Source organism: Podarcis erhardii (assembly GCF_964252035.2).
Source record: "Podarcis erhardii genome assembly, chromosome: 3".
NCBI lineage: Eukaryota > Metazoa > Chordata > Lepidosauria > Squamata > Lacertidae > Podarcis > Podarcis erhardii.
In genome coordinates this window covers 107,524,188-107,543,347 of record NC_138507.1, presented here as the reverse complement: position 1 = coordinate 107,543,347, position 19,160 = coordinate 107,524,188, and the positions used below count along the sequence as shown (strand labels likewise).

General features: G+C 49.7%; 1 protein-coding gene across 6 annotated transcripts in view; it reads right to left on the bottom strand.

Annotated features, from left to right (window-relative positions):
* The window catches only part of SLC8A1 (solute carrier family 8 member A1), a 303,130-nt gene that overhangs the window by 263,299 nt on the left and 20,671 nt on the right, over positions 1-19,160 (bottom strand). For 3 of the 6 annotated variants that reach the window (XM_081854579.1, XM_081854580.1, XM_081854584.1), the window contains exon 1: positions 12,471-12,546. The exons of 1 other annotated variant lie outside the window; for it this stretch is intronic. In XM_081854579.1, coding sequence (XP_081710705.1) covers positions 12,471-12,516 — 46 coding nt within the window. In that variant the 5' untranslated portion in view covers positions 12,517-12,546. Of the gene's footprint in view, positions 1-3,311; positions 3,431-4,116; positions 4,694-12,470; positions 12,547-19,160 lie in introns of those variants that run through there. 2 more of the 6 variants (XM_081854582.1, XM_081854583.1) reach the window with 2 other exon arrangements.

The following is a 19,160-nucleotide window of genomic DNA, read 5'->3' as shown; positions in this document are numbered from 1 at the left end:
GGGCTATCTCTATCACATCAAGGCAAGTGATTTCTCTAAGCAGTTCTGAAGAAAAAGGAGGAGGGATGTGGAAATCAAATAACAGTATTGGGAACCAAGATAAAATGTTTAGGTGCCCAATATTTACGGCTGCAGATTTTGTGGCACTCGGCACTGAATGCAATCGTATGCACTTACAAGGGAGCAGTGGCAAGAGATGCGCATTGGAACTGATAAGGCAGAAGGCAAGAAGCCTGAACGGTAGGTGGAGCCAATGACAGGCAGAGCCAACTAATTCTTGTGTTGCCGTCCTCTTTGCTGAGTTCTGCAAGGGCAACACTGAGAAGGAGGAAGCTGACAGGTTGTGCCACCCCCTGAGCTGGTTGTCAGTAAGAAGGCAAGCAGGTGGGGGCTGGCCAAGCAAATACTGGAGTTGGTGGGGCAGTGCCCCCTTTGCCTTCGCTGCATCATGGGAGTAAACCCCACTGTGAACTCCATGGGGCTTTTTCTGAAGACGCATGCATTGTATTGGGCTGCCTATGTTGCATTTTCTAGGCGCTACAACGCCTGGCTTTTTAAATAAAAATAAAAAACTGAAGCACCTGGAATCTTTCCAACATTGGTGCTTTAAGCATCTGGCCGGTTGCTGTCAAAATGCTGAACTAGACGGACTGCTAGGCTAAGCCAGCCAGCACTCAATTCCGATGTTTTCTGACACAGAAGGACACAGAAGGACCATGAGGCTCTGGGAACCCCTGATATGGGGTGCCAGAAAGAACGGCTTCGTCCCATGGGAAGAAGGATCTGGGCAGCTCCACAGAAAAGTGTGGAGCTGGGGTAGTACTGTAGATTTTAGCATTATAAAAAAAAACAGCCTCCTGAACACCTTGGGAATATACTGTATAAAATTTGTTCAGGTTGCAGAAGGATTCGGCAGATGGAAGTGGGAGAAAAAAAATGTCACTGAACCACCTAGCTGATTAAAGATGATGAGAAGACAGAAAGAGAGAAATCGGTCTTGCACACCTGGATAGATTTGAACAGACTGCCTATAAAGCTGGAACAAAGAGAGCAGCAAAATTAATTGCATCCACTAGAGCTAACCCTTTTGTATGTTATTATGGCTTTCCTTCTTTTTAGAAAGTAAGGCTCTTCCCCCATCTGTTTACAGGATTGGTAGTGTGTTTTGGCAGTTTGCTGCTACTATACAACCTACCCCTGTTGGAAAGGTTGCTTTGCACAACCAGGATATTAAAGAATCAGCCAGGCTGCTATTAAAGAATTAAACTAAAACTACTGGTAAGATGCATTCATGCCTCCACCTAGAAGATGAAACCTACGCAATGTGTTTCTTGACAATAATGGAGTTCCTAATAGTACGAATCCCGCATTGCTTGGAAAGAGAATTAGAACTCAATCAGGGCTGCAGGTGTCTCTAATTATTTACTTTGCCTGAGGAAGAGACTTAAGTAAATATCTAAAGGGAAAGTGTGTGTTGTGGGGAGCCAGCGAATTTGCTGTGCAGGAAAAAGAAAAATCGATTTTCGTCCAACAGCAAACATGCTAAATCAAGCAAAATTAACAAGTGCTACAAAGGCAGCAGTTTGCTTTTGCTTGTCAGACTGAGCAACTGTTGTGGAAAAATGAAGAAAATTAGAGTGAGCCCCCGTGGAAGAACATTTTCCAGTTAACCCTCTACTTGCTCCCATGCTGTGCTTGAGAAATGGCATTTTCTCAACACTATGCTTTCCAACCTCTCTCTAACATGCTGGTTTTTTGTTCCAGTGTCTTCACTATATTTCTCCTCGCTACCATGCCTTGCTCATTAGAAACCTTGTGTGATGTACAATTAGGGCTATTTCGGAGGTGCCTTTCCCTTGCTGAAAGTCTGCAGGTTTTGGTATGTGCAGAGCTCTCTCTCCCCACCCAGGCACACAAGCACAAGTTCAGCATGCCTATTTCTGACAATCTGCTTCAAGAAACACCTGCAGATGCTTTCGGACAGCATGTTGCTCGAAGCCACTTAGGCTACTTCTTTTGCTACTTCAAGCACCTTGCTGGAAATAGCCATCTCTAACCTGCACTTCTATATACATGGCAGGGAGTAGCATGCAAATGCTCACCCACAGATCCCCAGCATGGCTGGCGCAAGGCTAAAAGCCACCTTCCCACAGCCATGGAAACTATAGCGGTGCTGCTACAGCCGTGAATGGCTCCACTATGGCTTTTCGTGTACGCGTCTCCCCCATCTCTTTGTAGTTAAATGCTTTAGCACATTTAAGTCAATGCCATGATTAAGAAAAAATTAAAAATGCAGCCGCAAAGAGACTATTTTCAGGAGACGCAAAAGGCTCCCCCTTTGCACCCCAAGGTTGTCATCCCACAGTTGCTTAAGTTCAGGGGAGGCTCAAGGAAGGAGATGTGCACCTCATGTCTCTCAACCATGCAGGAAGGCAGGATGATGCCCATAAGCACACTCCACCCCACCCACCCATGCAGTGGTCCCAATGCAGCTGTTCTATCCATCCGCTACCACATTGACCTATGTAGGAGGGAGCGGCAGGGGCATGGAAAGGGAGATTCGGTTAGGTGGGTGTGTTCTGTAGTCATGCTAGAAAGAGATACCTGGATCCCGATAGCCTCTGGCTTATCCCTCTCCCAGGACACCTCTCCCTCCCTCCCACCCACTTTGACGGCATCAGCCCTTTCCTCCCCATCGCTGAAATGAGATGCAAGAATCGCACGAGGTTCCAAGCTATGGTTTCTCTCCCTTTCCAGGCAAACTCTGGTTTCCATCCAGAACCGTGGTGCCTGCACACACGATCTCTCTCTCTTTCAACACACACACACACCGCTTTTCCTTTGCTGGTCACAGAGCAGCTGCTAAGAATAAGACGGCGAGTTTGTCTAGAAACTGCAGCGTTTTTTAAAATAATAATAACCATCATCCTCTTCCTGATACCCTCTGCATATGCAGACCCTCCAGCCACCGGCGCAGTCTCCACCCCTCTGCCTCCCATTTACTGCGGGAGAGGGGTGCCCTTTCCCTGGCTGAAGACGCCCAGCGCCGTTCGCTTCCCCTTCCACACAAAACCAATCACACCCCAAAAGCCACCCGGGCTGGTTCCTCTCCCTCCCGCCGACGGAAGAGGGAAATACGAATCTCCGCTCCCAGCCATTCATCATCCCGGCTGCAGCGCTGTCAATGGAGCGGACACGCCAGAGGCAGCCACCGCCGCTGCCGCTACAGCAGCATCCTCCGAAGCCGGAGCAGAATCTCCTTCTTCATATATACTGAAATCAGATTTTTAAAAATATAAATATATATTTACCTCCTCTGCAGCAACAGGTCCCTCCCTCGGTCGCCGGGGAGATCCCTGCAAGCAGCAGCACGAGGTGCCTGGGAAGTTCCCACCCTGGGCAGCCACGCAGGGAGCAGCGGGAGGAGGGGAGAGAGGGTGGGCAAAGGGGGCGTGTTTGCGGAGAGGCGCGGGCAACACACACACACACACACACACACACCCCGGATAGGGAACCTTGCCTAAGGAGGAGGACCAGACTTAAGCATCCCTAAGCATCCCGCCTGGCGCCCCCTCCCCGACCCCACCCCATCACTCGTTTCTCTCTCTGAGCATCGCCGAGGAAGGACATCTCCGCACCCCACATCTCCCTGGGAGCTGGTCCTCGGGACCCCCCCCCCAGCCCCTGGCCAGGGACTCAAAAGATCAGCTTTTGAGCCCAGCGCCTTCTCTCTCTCCCCCCCCCGTTACGCTAGTGCTCCCCCCTCCCCTCTCGAGAAGGCACATTTCCGCGCACACTGCAATGGGTGTGGGGTCCTCGGCACAGGTGCTGCCTGCGCCTGATGGCTGCCCACCAGCCAGCCGAGGGGAGACGGAGAAGCCCTCGGTCCCTCCCGGTCCATTCATCCCTCCTCCTCCTCCTCCTCCGTCCATGCACCCAGCCGCTCTTTGCAAGGTGCCCGCCCGCTCTCGGAGAGGTCGGGCGAGCGCGCGCGGCAGGCGGCGAGGGCCCACCCGGAGGGGCGGCGGCGGAGGCTCCTGCCGGGTCGCTCCTGGCCACCGCGCAGCCCTGTCGGCGGGACACAAAAGCCTCTTCCTGCTTCCGCTCCTTACCTACCTGCAGACAGACTTGCTCGCCCGCCGCTCCCCGGCTGGCTGGCTGGCTGGCTGGCTGGTTGTGGGCAGGAGTAGGCAAGCGCCGCCGCCGCCGCCGCCGCTGTTGCTACTCGCCTTCCTTCAGCGGGTCCGCTTCTTCCTCCCGCCGCCGGGCCCCCCTCCTCGGGAGCCGGCGATCACAGAGAGCCCGCCGCGGCCGGCAGCGCCACCTCCACCCCCGACGCCGCCTTGACCATATCTGGAAAGCGCCGAGCGCTCGCGCCCCATGCAGCGCGGCGGCGGCGGCGGCGGCGGCGGCGAAGAGCAGCAGCCGGCGCCCCCCTTGGAAGGAAGGAGTCGCGGGCGAGGGAGCCGGAGAGCGAGCGAGCGAGCGAGCAGACAGACACGCGCCCAGCGAGGAGGAGGAGGAGGAGGAGGAGAGGCGGCGGCAACAGCAGCGAGCGAGGAGAAAAGGCGGCGAGCGGCGTCCCCTCAGAGCGCGGCGGGGCCACGAGCGAGCTGCCTCCTCGGCGCGCCTTCCCCGCCTCTCCTTCGGCTTCGGCGGCGTCCCTGCGCTCCTTCTCCGACGCTGGAAGCAGCGGCAGCGGCAGCAGCAGCAGCAGCAGGCAAGCAGCCCCTCCTCATGCTGCCCTGGGTGACGGAAGGGACAGGCGGGCCAAAGGGTCGCCGCCGCTCGCCTTTCCCGCGCGTTTCTCCACTTCGGTTCGACTTTGGGACTCGAAGCGCGCCGGCGGCGGCGGCAGCTCCCTGAGAGAGAGAGAAAAAGAGCGAGCGGCTTCGCCTCTTTTCGACTGGCTGAGGGAGCTCTTTCCCGGATTTCCTCTCGGCGCTACCGCGGCTGAGGGAGCCGCAGCTTGCTCGCTCGCTCGCTCGCTCGCTCTCTTGCTCGCTGAGGGAAGGTGGCGAGGTGCCAGTCAGCGCTCCAGCCCACCCCCTCCGCGCGGACGGACGCACACGCGCACCTTATCAGCATGCAAGATCCTCCCACCCCCGTCCCCAGACTCGCCACGCGCCCTGCACGCGCGTGGCTGCTGCTGCTGCTGCTGCTGCGGGGGAGTTTTCGCCAGCGACACGCGAGAGCGGTGCTCCGCCTGAACGTGTGAATGAATATACCTGTGGCGCTCGTTGGGAGGTTTTTGCAGGAAGGCGGATGTGAGTGAGCGCTTCTTCCTTCCTAAAGTGGCGTGTCACCTGTGCACAGAGATGTTCTACCTGTAGAGCGTTGTTTTCCTTTGTTCGATTAATTGTGGTATTTATATCCCGCCTTTTCTTCAAGGAGCTCAAGACAGTTCTCTGCTCTCAGCTTCATCCTCGCACAACAGCCCTGCGAGGTTAGTTAAGCTGAGAGTCAATGGCCAGATTGTTCCTCCAAGTGCTATTACTGATGTAGAGCTGCATACACAGTCAAGCTGCGGTCTAGCTTGCAAGCAAATACAAACATACCAACCACATATGCCTGTTTTCGCTCAAGTTGGAGTTCCTCATACGACATTCCCAGACCATACACGTGCATAGCATGAACACAAATCCTTCCACATCTCGGCCAGTTGTGACTTGCCATAAGTGCTTGCACTTCTTGGGTGTGCACAGTGCTGAACTGAGCAAGAGTGCAAAAATCTCCAGCACTCCTTAGCTCACAGCTCACACTCTTTTAACTGTGACACGAAAAAGCGTATCCAGTTATGCGAATGTATGTTGAACACTCCACCAGCGGCACTTGTTCCCTTGCCCTACATTCCTGTCCTATCTCAACCCTAAGACACCAATAATCTAGAAGAGGGACTGCCAATTTTTAGGCCTTTTAAGGATTTCTGAGTGAGTGCTGTGAGCTGCCTCCTATGGGCACTTCTCTCAAACCTCCTCCGTATCCGCTTCTCTCTCCTGTCCCCTCCAAGAGACAGAAAGAGAGAAAGTGTGTACGCATGCTTTGTTTTCCCATGGGATTTGGGTAAAAGCCTGAGAAAAATGTATCGGAGCCCTGAAAAGTACATAAAACTAAAACAGGAAGTGGGAAAGACTAGAGTTTCACTCTTACACCTTCCTCTTTCAGTTCTATGTTCCGGTACTTTTCCAGGAAGAGAAAGGTAGCCACCTCATGACCTGGGAGAGGGAGCAGTGATTAAGTTTTGGAGGCTCTAAGGTCTCGTGGGCACTGGGGGAAAACTTCAAGGGTGCCATTGTGCCCATAGGCACCACGTTGGCAACCTCTTTATCTAGATGATACCAGTGACACACAATAGTCGGACAGGATTCCACCTTGAAAGACCATAGAGTCATAGAATTGGAAAGTTGGAAGGGACCCCCCAAGAGTTATCTAGTCCAACTGCCTGCGATGCAGGAATCTCAGCTAAAACATCCATGACAGATGGCCACCCAACCTCTGCTTAAAAACCTCCAAGGAAGGAGAGTCCACCACCTTCCAGACTACAGCTGTGCGCAAATGGCCCCTCAAGATCTACCCCACCATTTGGTGGCAGAGAAATTGTGGGGAACCGTTCCACCAAATTTCTACAGAGGGAGGATAAATTCTGCAAAGAAATGGTGGGAAATATTTTGAGAAATGTCTACGAAATGTTTCTACCCCCTCCCCCCCCCAGGAAAAATGAAAAAAAAAATCACAAATTTTCTCAGGGGTGTGTGGTGGGACAAAGTCTTCTGAGAAATTTCTGCTTAGCTCTACTCTAAACTTACAATTCTCATTGTGCTAAAGGGCCATTGGTGTTGTATTGTTTTTAAACATAATACTGTACTCTTGTTGCCTGGGGGTGGGGTGGGAGTGGGGAGAAGAATGTATCTCTGATCTTATGTAAGGAAAATAAGATAAAGGAGGCATATTAGGGGAAACTGATAGTCTGAAACATATCCTAAGGCAAATAGCTGGCTTTTTGTCATTAGTTTTTCCTACCCTGGGAGGTGAAGCTGGACCTGCTGGTTTGCCTAGCATACTGGAAATTGGTACATTCTCTCTCTCTCCCCATTATATTTTATTAAGGTTCAACATTTTTAACCTAGACAGTCAAAACACAATTTCGTCTTTTGTCTCATTTTTGTCGACTTCCCACCCCTTTTTCCATGGAGTTGTTGTTTCTTTAGTACATTCTCTCTCTCTCTCTCTCTCTCTGTCTCAACATCATAATAAGCCGACCCAACATATTTTGCTGCCTGATGCACTATAGTAAAAGGCATCCTGCCTGCCCCCCTCCCTGGTTGTGTTCACACTCCCATTGACTGTGCATTCACTGTGTTTTCAGTGCTGAGTTTTTAACCTGTGGTCGCACCATGTTATCCAAAGTGCATATGTATCTTGGACTTTGTTAGCAGAGATTTCTGCCTGATGCCTTGTTTCTCAAGCCAGTTTCACATCAGCTGGAGTTCTTAGGCCATTCTTAATTTGTATCTGGGCAAGGTGTGAACACCTTTGCTTACGGGTGACCACCCCGCTTAATGCCCCCAGTGCGTACATGAACAGAAATGAATCTGACACTGGTCAAGCCATGCTGATGATGTGATAGGGGAGGGGAGGGGAAGAGTTGTGAAATGTACTAGGGGAAAACAACTTCACTGTGCTCTCAAGGAAGAAATGTGAACATACCCCAAGTCAAGGTGCATAATACCCAAGGCTGTAAGTTATTTTGGTACCTACGGCAGAACATCCCACAAGCACCTCTCCCCTTCTCTGGCAGTAAAAATACACTAATAAATTAACTAACGTGGACAGTTTGTTCTCTGACCATGAAAATTTGCAGCTTAAGATGACTAACTCTGCCTAACAGTAGAGCCAGCCCTGATAGCACTAAAATTGTCCACAGGGTTTTGAGCTCCCCCTATTTTTCCGTGCCATGCCCATCACATGGCCAGGCATTTTAGCACATGGACAACAGGCAGAAAATTAAGTGAGACCTATGGTAGGCCTGATCTGCAGCTCTTCCAATCATCGTCTGTTTAACATCTGTGCCGCAGAAGTTTCTCTTGCATTCCATTCCGAGCCCTCTTAGGATGCTGCCTTGTACAGTACTTTCATGTATCAGTTATGAAAAAAAGCAAAGTCCTCTCGCCCTGTTTATTCATATTAGCCAGGCAAGAGGACAAAAAGAGCTCCTTCTGCAGAGTCTAATTGGCACCTAGGCATAAAAATTCAGCCCTCTTTCCACCTTTTACACAGGCTGCAAACATCCGAAGACTGCTTCTGTGATAGGGCTGTCACCCGCTATAAGGAATCTTAGTCGGGTAATGGTATGAGTATGTCTTTGTTAAGCAATTGATCAAATCCACATGGATTTCAGTATAAATTGCAGTTCTGGAGCAAGAATAACACTTCCTTTGCTCTTAGGTGATACACACCCAGCTAGTGGGCTGGATCCTTATCTCCTCCACCCCCAGCCATGGGCATAGCCGGGGGGGGGGGGCAGGGAGGGCCAGCTGCCCCACTAAATCAATAAAAATACATGGCTAACTGAGGTTCTGCTCCCCAACCAAAGGCCTGCCCCCCAACAAAAATACTGGCTATGCCCATGCCCATGCCCCCAGCCGCCCACCTCCCTGTCAGTCACCTGACATCACAATGACATTAGCTGACTGGTTTTTGCATAGATCTCTGCACTGTAGCCCCAATGACCACCTGACCATTGCCGGTTGCAAAGAGCTCTGCATGGGGCTTTGCAGGTGCTACTGATCAGCTGATTGGCGGTACCTGCAAACTCCCTTTGGCCCAGCTGCATCTTTACCTGGTGCACCCCTGACATCATATATGATGTCAGATGCAGGGCAGGTGAGGGGGTGCCACAGAGTGGTACCCTCCTGACACCAGTGTCACTGCTGCTTACCAGAATGCCATGTGGGCACAGCAGGGTGGCAAGGCCTGCATGGGTGGGAACACCAGAGGTGGGAACACCAGAGGTCAGCGGAGGCTGGCTTGGCTCCCTCGGTGTGCTCATACAGCCCCCATCCTTGCCTTGCCTTTCTCCAAAGCTTCATTAACCACAAGCCTCAAAATTTGGGATCCCCTCCAAACCTGTGCCAAAGCTTTGCAGTCATTTTGCAGTGAACTCCTCGCATTCTGCAACACCCCCCAAACTTAAGTGAGACATCAAACCGGGGTTCATAGTTAACACCCCAAAATCCAACATTGGCACAGGTTTGGAGGTGCTCCCAAATTTGGGGGTTCGTAGTTAATGAATCCTTTCTTCCCACACTGTTCCAGTAAGTGGCTGCAGAGGTGGTGTCAGAAGTTGGTGTCTACAGCTCTGCGCCAGTTGCTCCTGGCTGCGACCCCTCCGGCAGCCTCTGTGTCCATGCACACGAGATACATTGCTCACATCTCATGCACACATACATGTGGCTGAAGAAAAGCTCTTGCATGCCACTTCCTACATATGAACTGCACATGCTCGTGTAGCGCACATATAACACAGTATTGAACACATGCACACTGGTTTCCTGAGATTCATTTAAGTACATTTTATTATTATTACTCCTGTCGTTCCTTTCTCTTGGAGAGAAAGACAACAAGACTCACAGGTCTCTCTTTAATTCAGTGGACGTTTAGGGATTATTTGTTGTTTGCTGCCTCTTTAGCCCACGGCTCGTTAATTTGCTTTTAACGCAGTGATCTTATGCCTGGGAGTAATTCCCCTTGAAACTGAATGGAACTTACTTCTGAGAAAACCCACTTAGCATCACTTTGGCGCTTACTCAAGCATGCCGCGTCACTGTGTGCTTTTCCAGTGTATAACTGACAGCAGGGAGCACAAACTTGGCGGCGGTTGGGTGGGGGCAGGGGAAAGGAGGTTGGTTGATTTGTGAGGGCAGCAAGGATATCCCCTCCTCCCTTATTCATTTCCTTAGTTTATTGCAAATGCTTTTGGCCTGCCCCTCTACAGAGATCCCAAGACAGTATACAAAAGTAAATAAAAATGAAGCAAACCAATCCAATATAATACGGGTCCCATGCATGCCATAGATTTGAAGCATATGGCTTCCTCCTCAAAGTACAATGGGAGCCGTAGTTTGCCACTCTAAGAACAACAATTCCCAGCAGCCTTAGCGAGCTACAGTTCCCAGGATTCTTTGGTGGAGGCAAAGCCATATGCTTCAAATGCGTTTAAAATTTATGGTGTAGATGTAAAAGGTAAAGGACCCCTGGACATTTAAGTCCCGTCAAAAGGCGACTATGGGGTGTGGTGCTCATTTCGCTTTTCAGGCCGAGGGAGCCGGTGTTTGTCCACAGACAGCTTTCCAGGTTATGTGGCCAGCATGACTAAACCACTTCTGGTGCAATGGGACAATGTGATGAGTGCCACAGTGGTACCCATTTAACTACTTGCACTGGTATGCTTTCGAACTGCAAGGTTGGTAGAAGCTGGGACAGAGCATCAGAAGCTCATCCCATCACACAGATTTGAACCACCGATCTTCTGATTGGCAAGCCCAAGAGACCCAGTGGTTTAGACCACAGCACCCCCCCCCCCCGTCCCTGGTGTATATGTGACTACAATTAACAATAAACCCATATAACCGTAAAAAAAACCAGAGGAATAGACATAGAACCATAGAGTTGGAAGGGAACTGAAAGATCATCTAGTCCAACCCCCTGCAATGCAGGAATATGCAGCTTTTCCTTACGGGGATTGAACCTGCAACCCTGGCATTATCAGCACCACAATCTAACCAAATGAGTTATCCATGCAGTTAGAAACAAGCAGAAGGGACTAGATCAGGCATCCCCTAACCTTTGGCCCTCCAGATGTTTTGGACTACAATTCTCATCACCCCTGACCACTGGTCCTGTTAGCTAGGATTATGGGAGTTGTAGGCTAAAACATCTGGAGGGCCACAAGTTGGGGATGCCTGTACTAGTTGCTATTCAAAACCTGAACTTTAAAATTCCCGGGCAAGTCAATGATGTCTAAGCTGGTGCGGATATGATTGTCACATTGGTGCCAGTTGCAACCCTAGAAGGAAGACCCTCCAGAGAAAGCGAGATTCTCTGTTGCCACCCAACAAACTCCACCCAGGAACAGGGCATGGAGAATATTCTCCCCTGAAGATAGGCAGGCTGCTATAGCTTCATGCATTTGGGCTTTAAAGGACAGCAGCAGCAGCTTTGAGGCGAACGGGCATCTTTCAGAATTGGTGTGACATGATCCCATCTGGCTGGACCAGTTAGCATTAAGGCACTCATATTCTGCACGGAGCTTCCAGGTCATCTCCCAGGGCAGCCCCATGTACAACACATTGCAGCAATCCACTATTCTGGGAAGGTGGAATATTAAAATTTGGTTGCAATTACCAAAACAAAACCAACAAAAAAACCAACAAAAAAACCCAAACAAACCCGTACCTGGAGACAGGTTTCTATTATTGTGCAGAAACGCCCAGAGTGGCAAGCTTAAGAGTGTATGAGAGAATGAATGGACTTTTGCAGCTAAGAGCCTTCTGCACCAAGTAGATGAAGGAAGTGGCCTAAGAAGGTGATTGAGAGTGAAAGTGAGGGTGGGAAACCCATAACATAACCAACATTTACTTGGATCCTGAAGCGAGGAGACCAAATAAGCGCCGCAACCGCCGATGGAGAACAAATACTTGCGAGAAAACCACCCACACAGTCCTTATTTATGCTTCTTATTAAAACTGTGCAGAATAATAATAAAAAAAGGCCAATGGACTCTTAATTCATCAGCTCCCTGTTCACTACGGCGCGCGCGTACATTTTAACGCACAGCTGGAGCGCAACGGGAAAGCGAAGCAATGGGCTGAATACGAATTGGGAGGCGGGTAGGAATCACCAAAGAAAGGATGCTCGGGATGCAGAAGGCGAAGGTGAAAGGGTGGGTGGAGGGGGAGAGAGACCAGACTTTTCACTGTTCTCCAACAAGAGGAAGGCGGCGGAGGGAGGGAAAGGGAGCTGGGGGTCAGAGCAAAACGGGCTTTGGTGTTCTCGTTCCGGCCCCTTTTTGCAAAGTTTGACCCGCCAAACGTGGGGAGATGAGGAGGGACCCGAGGCGCCTGCTCACTCTCGCCGCTCGCCAAACCCCAGAGACCCCCGAGCGGATAGAGGGCGAGGTGGTTGCAGTGCTGCGCGTTCCCTAGGGGGGCGCAGCGGGTCCCACCAAGGCCGGACCCCCAGGCCGGGCGGAGGAATGGAGGAGATCAGCTCACCACTCTCCTTCTTCGCGGCTTTGCGCGCGCGCGAGGGTCATAGAATCGTGGAATTGGAGTTGGAGGGACCCGCGGGTCATCTAGTCCAACCCTCTCCAAGGCGAGGATCTTTTGCCCAACGTGGGGCTCGAACCCGCGACCCCGAGATTAAGAGCCTCATGCTCTCGGGCGCGCCAGAGAGCGGACAGCGGCACTTACCTGGAAGCAAGGGACGGTCGACTCCGCCAGTGGGGCGCAATGGCATCACCTGCCAATCCAGACGCCAAGGACTGCGGGCTTTTAAAAGCGGGTTTGTGGACTCTGTTTTAAAAACGCACCACACGTCGCCCTCCCCACCCCTAATTCCCAAACCGGCTCACCTTGCTGTTGGCCTCTGCCCAGCTGTGGCCTCTCGCCTCAGTCGCCGGCCTCCTTGGCTCAAGGGTGCCCCCTCATGGCGACATCTGCCGAGGAGCGTCCCGTTCCTCTCTGCCTCCGTGCGTCAGAGGAGGGCCAAGGAGGGGGCTCAGGGGCAGAGCAACTGCTTGGCATGCAGAACTCTCCAGGCCCCACACACCGCAGGCATTGCGTCCCTCAGAAGGTTGCCCCAGAGGGAGAGTGGGCCTGGAGCTGAAAATTGTTCCCTGCCCTGGCTATACTCTCTCATCCCGAAAGAGGAGAGGAAAATGAAGGGGATAGCTGTAGCTCAGGTGTAGGGCACCTGTCTGTCATGCAGAAGGCCTCAGGTCCACTCCCTGGCATCTCTAGGTAGGGCTGAGAGAGAGACTCCCTGCCTGGAACCCGTGAGCTCTGATGCCAGTCAGGGGAGATCAGTCTCCGCCAACCAGAAGTTGAGGATGATAAATCCCATCAGATCCATCCATAGCCAGGGATAATGGGATTTGTGGTCCAAAATATTTGGGGGATACTTGGCTGGCGAAGGTTGGTGCAAACAGTGCTGATCTATGTGGACCAGTGCTTGGACTTGGTATAAGGTGAGCTGCCTATGTCTCTCAAGTTAGATAGCTTTTATAACCTTGATTTGTTAACCATTATGTATCCAGATACCAGTTGCTGGGAATCAAAGGCATCTGGTCCCACAGCTGCACTAGATGGGCCATTGGCCTGATCCTGCAGGTTCTCGTTGTGCTCTGTTCTGCCAAAGACATGCACAGAAATGATGTGACCATTGTTTTAAGAACAATATAAGAATTAGCATTGCTTTTTGGTCTTCTCTTAGTAGCAACTATCATCACCACCTACTGCATGCCCATAAGAGTCACCCCAAATTTCACCATGCAAACGCCAACGTGTAATCTCAGCAATCTAAATAATATCAAATGTAAAATAAAAATTAAAATGCACCGAATAGGACATTCTGTGTTAGTTTCAATTTCAATTTCAATTCAACATATTGCAGGAGTGAGGAATCTCAGACCCCGGGGCCGAATGCCTCTCTATTTGGCCCCCAGGACTCTCCTCAGACCACACTGCCTCTCCAGCCACACCTGCGACTGGCCCTGCCTTGCATTCTCCTTGAGGGTTTTTGCCTGGCTGGAATATGTGCTTGAACTCTGCAAGTGCCTCTTGCTTGTCCAGATGAAGGCTAGAGAGGTGTATAGGGGTTTGTTTTTTTGAAACCAACCTGCTGTACAGAGGTTAAAAAAAAAAAGCATTCATTGTTCTGCCCATTTTTGCCTGTGGCATCTGGGAGATTGTTCAGAACAGAATGTAGCTCTTAGGCTAAGAAAAGTTCTGTATTCCTGCTATATCAAATGTAACTCTCTAAGTTCAAAAAAGTTTGCTCTGTGTATGGGAGAGGTAGGAATCTCAGCACACACACAGTAGTTCTCTGGAGTGTAGATTTCCTGCTCCCATATTTGTGTTCTAGTGACACTGATCCAGAATGTTTAGGTATTTGTCTTCACAACAGCCCTGTGAGGTCTGCGCGCGCGCGAGAGAGAGAGAGAGAGAGAGAGAGAGAATGAGAGTGACTGGCCCAACAGGATTTTCTTCATGTTTAAAGGTCTGTAGACTTCGCCACAACTGGCCTCTCTTTGGATTCCCTGATTCCTGCTGCTTTGAAATTCTTCAAATGAACCCTTCAGCCCTGCGCTGCCACGCACTGGAGACATTTTTTCCGTACGCCTTGCCCACAGTTATCTAACCCACAGAGATTTAATAGCCTGCCCTGCTGTTGCTGGTCTAATCAGGCTTCGTCCAGGGAGGGGAGGGGTACAGCCACTCTGCTTTGTTTATAGTGTGGGTGGGTCAGCCCAAGTGGGTCATATAGAACAGCGCTAGATGGGGGAATTTGGCAGCTGTCTCAAAGTTTCCTAGCTGTAAGTTATTACCAGGTTGCCATGCCCACAAGAAGGAAGCCTGCTTAAACAAGGGCACCCCTTTCTGTTCCAGCAAAATAACCATGATGACCAAGCAGAAAAAAAGAAACCTGTTGCTATTTAAAGCCCTGGTCATTGCCATCCTAAATACAGGGTTCCCATGGCACAATGCACGGGAAACAAAGGACAGTGTTTTTTTGTTCCCCCTTCAAATCCGTTAATTAAATTTCTATACTGCCCTTCATCCGAGGATCACAGGGCAGTTTACACTATAAAAGCACCCAAATGCACAACATGGTAGCAAATAAAAACAATACCCCCCTACAGTATTTATTGGAATCAAGTCAAAACATCAGGTATTTCCAGGAACTTCTGTTAATAGAGTGGGGCTTCGCAATTCCCCACGTTTGGATTGAGAATGTGATGCCAAACCGACTTGTCCATGAAAGTCATTGTTATGTACTGAGTTGAATAGGATCCAGAATGCAGCAGTCTGATTGGTCCACAGGAGCCACCCAATCCAGCTCCAGGTTGAAGGGAATCCACAACCTGATTGGCCTACAGGAGAATCGCGGAATTAGCCAATCACGTGGAACCCAGTGTGTAAATAATGTATAAATTGTGTCTGCTGTGCCCGTATTTTACACAGGTTGTATATGATGTTTGTTTGTTTGTTGGTGTGTTATGCCTAATAAAGGATTTTGAATTGAATTGAAAAAAATAATGTATATAAGGCAGACATTCTGGGGGAACTTCCATTCCTCTTCACCACTATGAGCTGAATAAAGAGCATGAAATCCACTCTTGACTCTGAGTATATTTCAGTCATACATTCTGAAAGTGTGTGTAGTAAGATGATAAAATTTTTCTCCTCCTAGTAACACGCCAGAAATGTCCATTCTCAAAGCAGCAACTAAGATTATGGGCTAGGCTGGTGGCCCCTGTGGATTTCCTCTATCCAGGCATCTGCACCCTCTTCAGGCACAGAAGGGAATCACGGCGTGCTGCATCTGCAGCCAAGATTGACAAGCGATGTGTAGCTGCTACATTGGTCATGGAAGAGGATGTGGTTGAGGAAGTGTTACCCCTTGGATATCCCAGACGCCTTCCTTAAAAGTTCAGCTTTCACGTAAAAAAAATATGGGAAGGCTGTAGGCCTTTTGTGGAGGCAGAAAGAAAAGCACGCAGCTGGTATCATTAATTCCCTCTATTTCCAATTTTCAGGAATGGTTGTTATGGTTTATGCAGACAAAAACACCAGCACCCACCCACAAGATGGAGGTTTCAGGAGATTCCAAGATCAGCAGAATAGTGGATGAGCACAGATTAAATCTTGCTGCCTAGGCTGCACAATCCTGGGAACAGGGTGGTATAAGCAATGGAGGCGGGACATCAGGTGATGTGGCATCAGGTGATGGGCAAGGTTTGAGGAACATGGCCTGGTTGGTCAAATTGGGAGACCAAGATTAGCTTGTGAGACAGAGGTTCCCCACCATGACCAAGGGCAAGGACCATGGGGTTTGCACTTCCTTGCAGTGCTCTATTGGGAGTAGGGGAACAACAGCCAGCTGTATTCCATGTCTCCTGTTTGGCAACCTCAAACTGTCTCCCCTCTGGATCACACAGGTACTCCAACAGCCAGCAGCATAGTTTAAGCAACTTGGGGGAACCACCAGGTCTTGAGGGTGCCCAGAAATCCAATTGAGCAGTTTATTTAAAAGGAGTATACAAAATGGGGTGGTTGACAGGTGGCTTTGTCCAGCCAATAGGAGGTGTTGGTACATAGCCACAACAGGTGTTGTGAACTTCTGGCAAAGATGGGAGCTGGGCTGTCTACGTGTTAATTCCCACAGCCTCCCTTGCCAAACCACCAGTGTACTGGGTAACATGGTGATTGGTCCACCCCTAGGAAATGGAAACTGAGTGAACTGTGATTTTTAAAGAAACAGGTTAGGGAGAGGCCAGAACTGTGCCCTTACGTAACCAAAACACACCGACCCCAACCCCCAATGGTTATGAACTTTATCTCCACCATCCCACAAATTCAGTGGATGAAGTCTCTACTGAATCCAGCAGGGCTTGTTGAAATTGAAACTTCATATAGAATGTATTGCTCAGCCTGAATTTATTAGAAAGCAGGTCCTCCATGGGGCATTTGTGTAAGGTTTAAAGGTAAAGGTAAAGGGACCCCTGACCATTAGGTCTAGTCGCAGACGACTCTGGGGTTGCAGCGCTCATCTCGCTTTATTGGCCGAGGGAGCCGGCGTACAGCTTTCGGGTCATGTGGCCAGCATGACTAAGCCACTTCTGGCGAACCAGAACAGCGCACGGAAACGCCGTTTACGGTACCTTCCCACCGGAGTGGTACCTGTTTATCTACTTGCACTTTGGCGTGCTTTCAAACTGCTGACTTTGGGGCCAGACAAGATCTCAAGTCCTCTCTCCAAAAATCTGAACTGCCATTCTCCAGTTTCTGGCTATTATTACAACAACGTTCAATAAAGAAGTTGCTTTTGTTTTAAAAATAATTTTCTTAGTGTTCATTCACTCACTCGGAATGCACCCTTGCTTTCTGCCTTGGCTAATTTTTCCTCACTGTAACCTGCAAAATTCGTGCTAAGAGCAATGGTAGGTTGTGCAGCCTCCTCCTCTCCCTCTCTGGCTGCCCACCCTCTTCTTCTTCCCCCTGCCTTATGGGTGGCATAGAGCCCCACAAATCACTGGCCTCTTCTTCCAGCTCATCCTCCTGCCCCCTATCTCCTCTGCCTAGCCTTTGGACTCCTGGGGAGTCATGGGAAGGTTGGACGAAGGTATTTGCAAGGAGCATAATGCATGGTCTGGGAGACATGGGGAAGTCTTGGGGTTTGGCCTGACTCTTAACACTGTCGGACCCTCTCCTCCAAGCCTTTAAGAGAGTTAACTCGACTGATGTGTCAGCAATGGAGGTCTTCTGAAAGCTTTTTCCTCCTGCTGCTGGTCATTAATCTCTCTAATCCTCTTTTTTGCTGAAGAACTATTGTGCACCATCTCCGCTCATGTGGCTCAGCCAGCAAATGGCTTTTGCAGCAGTTCCTGCCTATGTGTAAGGTTACTCCCATTTCTTCCTGTGAAACTGCGAAAACAACAACACATATTGGATTTTGAAATCATGTTTCTAGGGTGTGCCACAATCCGGCTATTTTTTGTGACCAGCGGCCAAAGCAAGGTATGGTCTATAAAAAGGGACTTTACAGAATGCAATCATCTATCTGAAGGTATCCTCTCTTTGAAAGACAGTCTTTTCCAAGTTTAGTTTAAAACCAAGAGAAAGGAGGAGAGCAAGAGGGGCCTTGAAGTTGCCCACCAGCACTTAGCACCTAGACAGCAAACAACACAGGGAGACTGACTGCAACACAGCTGACTGCAGTATTGCAGATAATCATAATAATAATAATAATAATAATAATAATAATAATAATAATAATAATAATTTATTTATATCCTGCCCATCTGGCTGGGTTTCCCCAGCCACTCTGGGCAGCTTCCAACAAAGATTAAAAATACATTAAAATGTCACACATTAAAAACTTCCCTAAACAGTGCTGCCTTCAGATGTCTTTTAAAAGTAAGATAGTTGCTTACTGCCTTGACATCTGATGGGAGGGCGTTCCACAGGGCAGGCACCACTACTGAGAAGACCCTCTGTCTGGTTCCCTGTAACTTCACTTCTCGCAGCAAGGGAACCACCAGAAGGCCCTCAGAGCTGGACCTCAGTGTCCGGGCTGAACGATGGGGGTGGAGACGCTCCTTCAGGTATACAGGACCGCGGCTATTTAGGGCTTTAAAGGTCAGCAGCAACACTTTGAATGGTGCTCGGAAGCGTACTGGGAGCCAATGAAGATATTTCAGGACCGGGGCCACTCCCAGTCACCAGTCTAGCTGCCACATTCTGGATTAACTGCAGTTTCTGAGTCACCTTCAAAGGTAGCCCCACGTAGTTGGTTTGTATTCCTTTTGAAATTTGATTTACAAATTTGTATCTGTATAAATAAATTAACATATACAGATCTGATGAAAGTCTGTGTCCTCCATTTTTGGAAGACACATTTCCTCCCCTCTGCCCATTTTGATGTTGTGCAAGAAGCCATCCTCATACACAGTCTGACCAGCAGACTGATACAAAGCCAGGTTGCATTTGAGCTCAACAAAGCTACCATAAATAGGTAGTGGCTTGGGATGGGCTTGTGTGAAATCTAACCTGCCTAAACACAGCATGCTGTTCATGTTAACTGCAATAAGTAAATGACACTCCCCATTTTAATTCATGAATATACCATTCAACAAATGACCACTTGGGAGCCATAATTCAGCCAACCCTGACCTAGGGACGGGTCACTTACAACGAAGAATCGTTACCATTTTATTCTTTGGAAGAAAAAGTTGCGCAAGAGAAGGAATTTTGATCCAAAGGTACAGAAGGCCCCCAGCTGACAGGATAGATACGACCCCCTTCCATTCATCAAATGATTGATCTGATGAATAGGGAGGGTTGATTTTCACCCCGTTCATCAGGTGGTGGGCTGGGTAT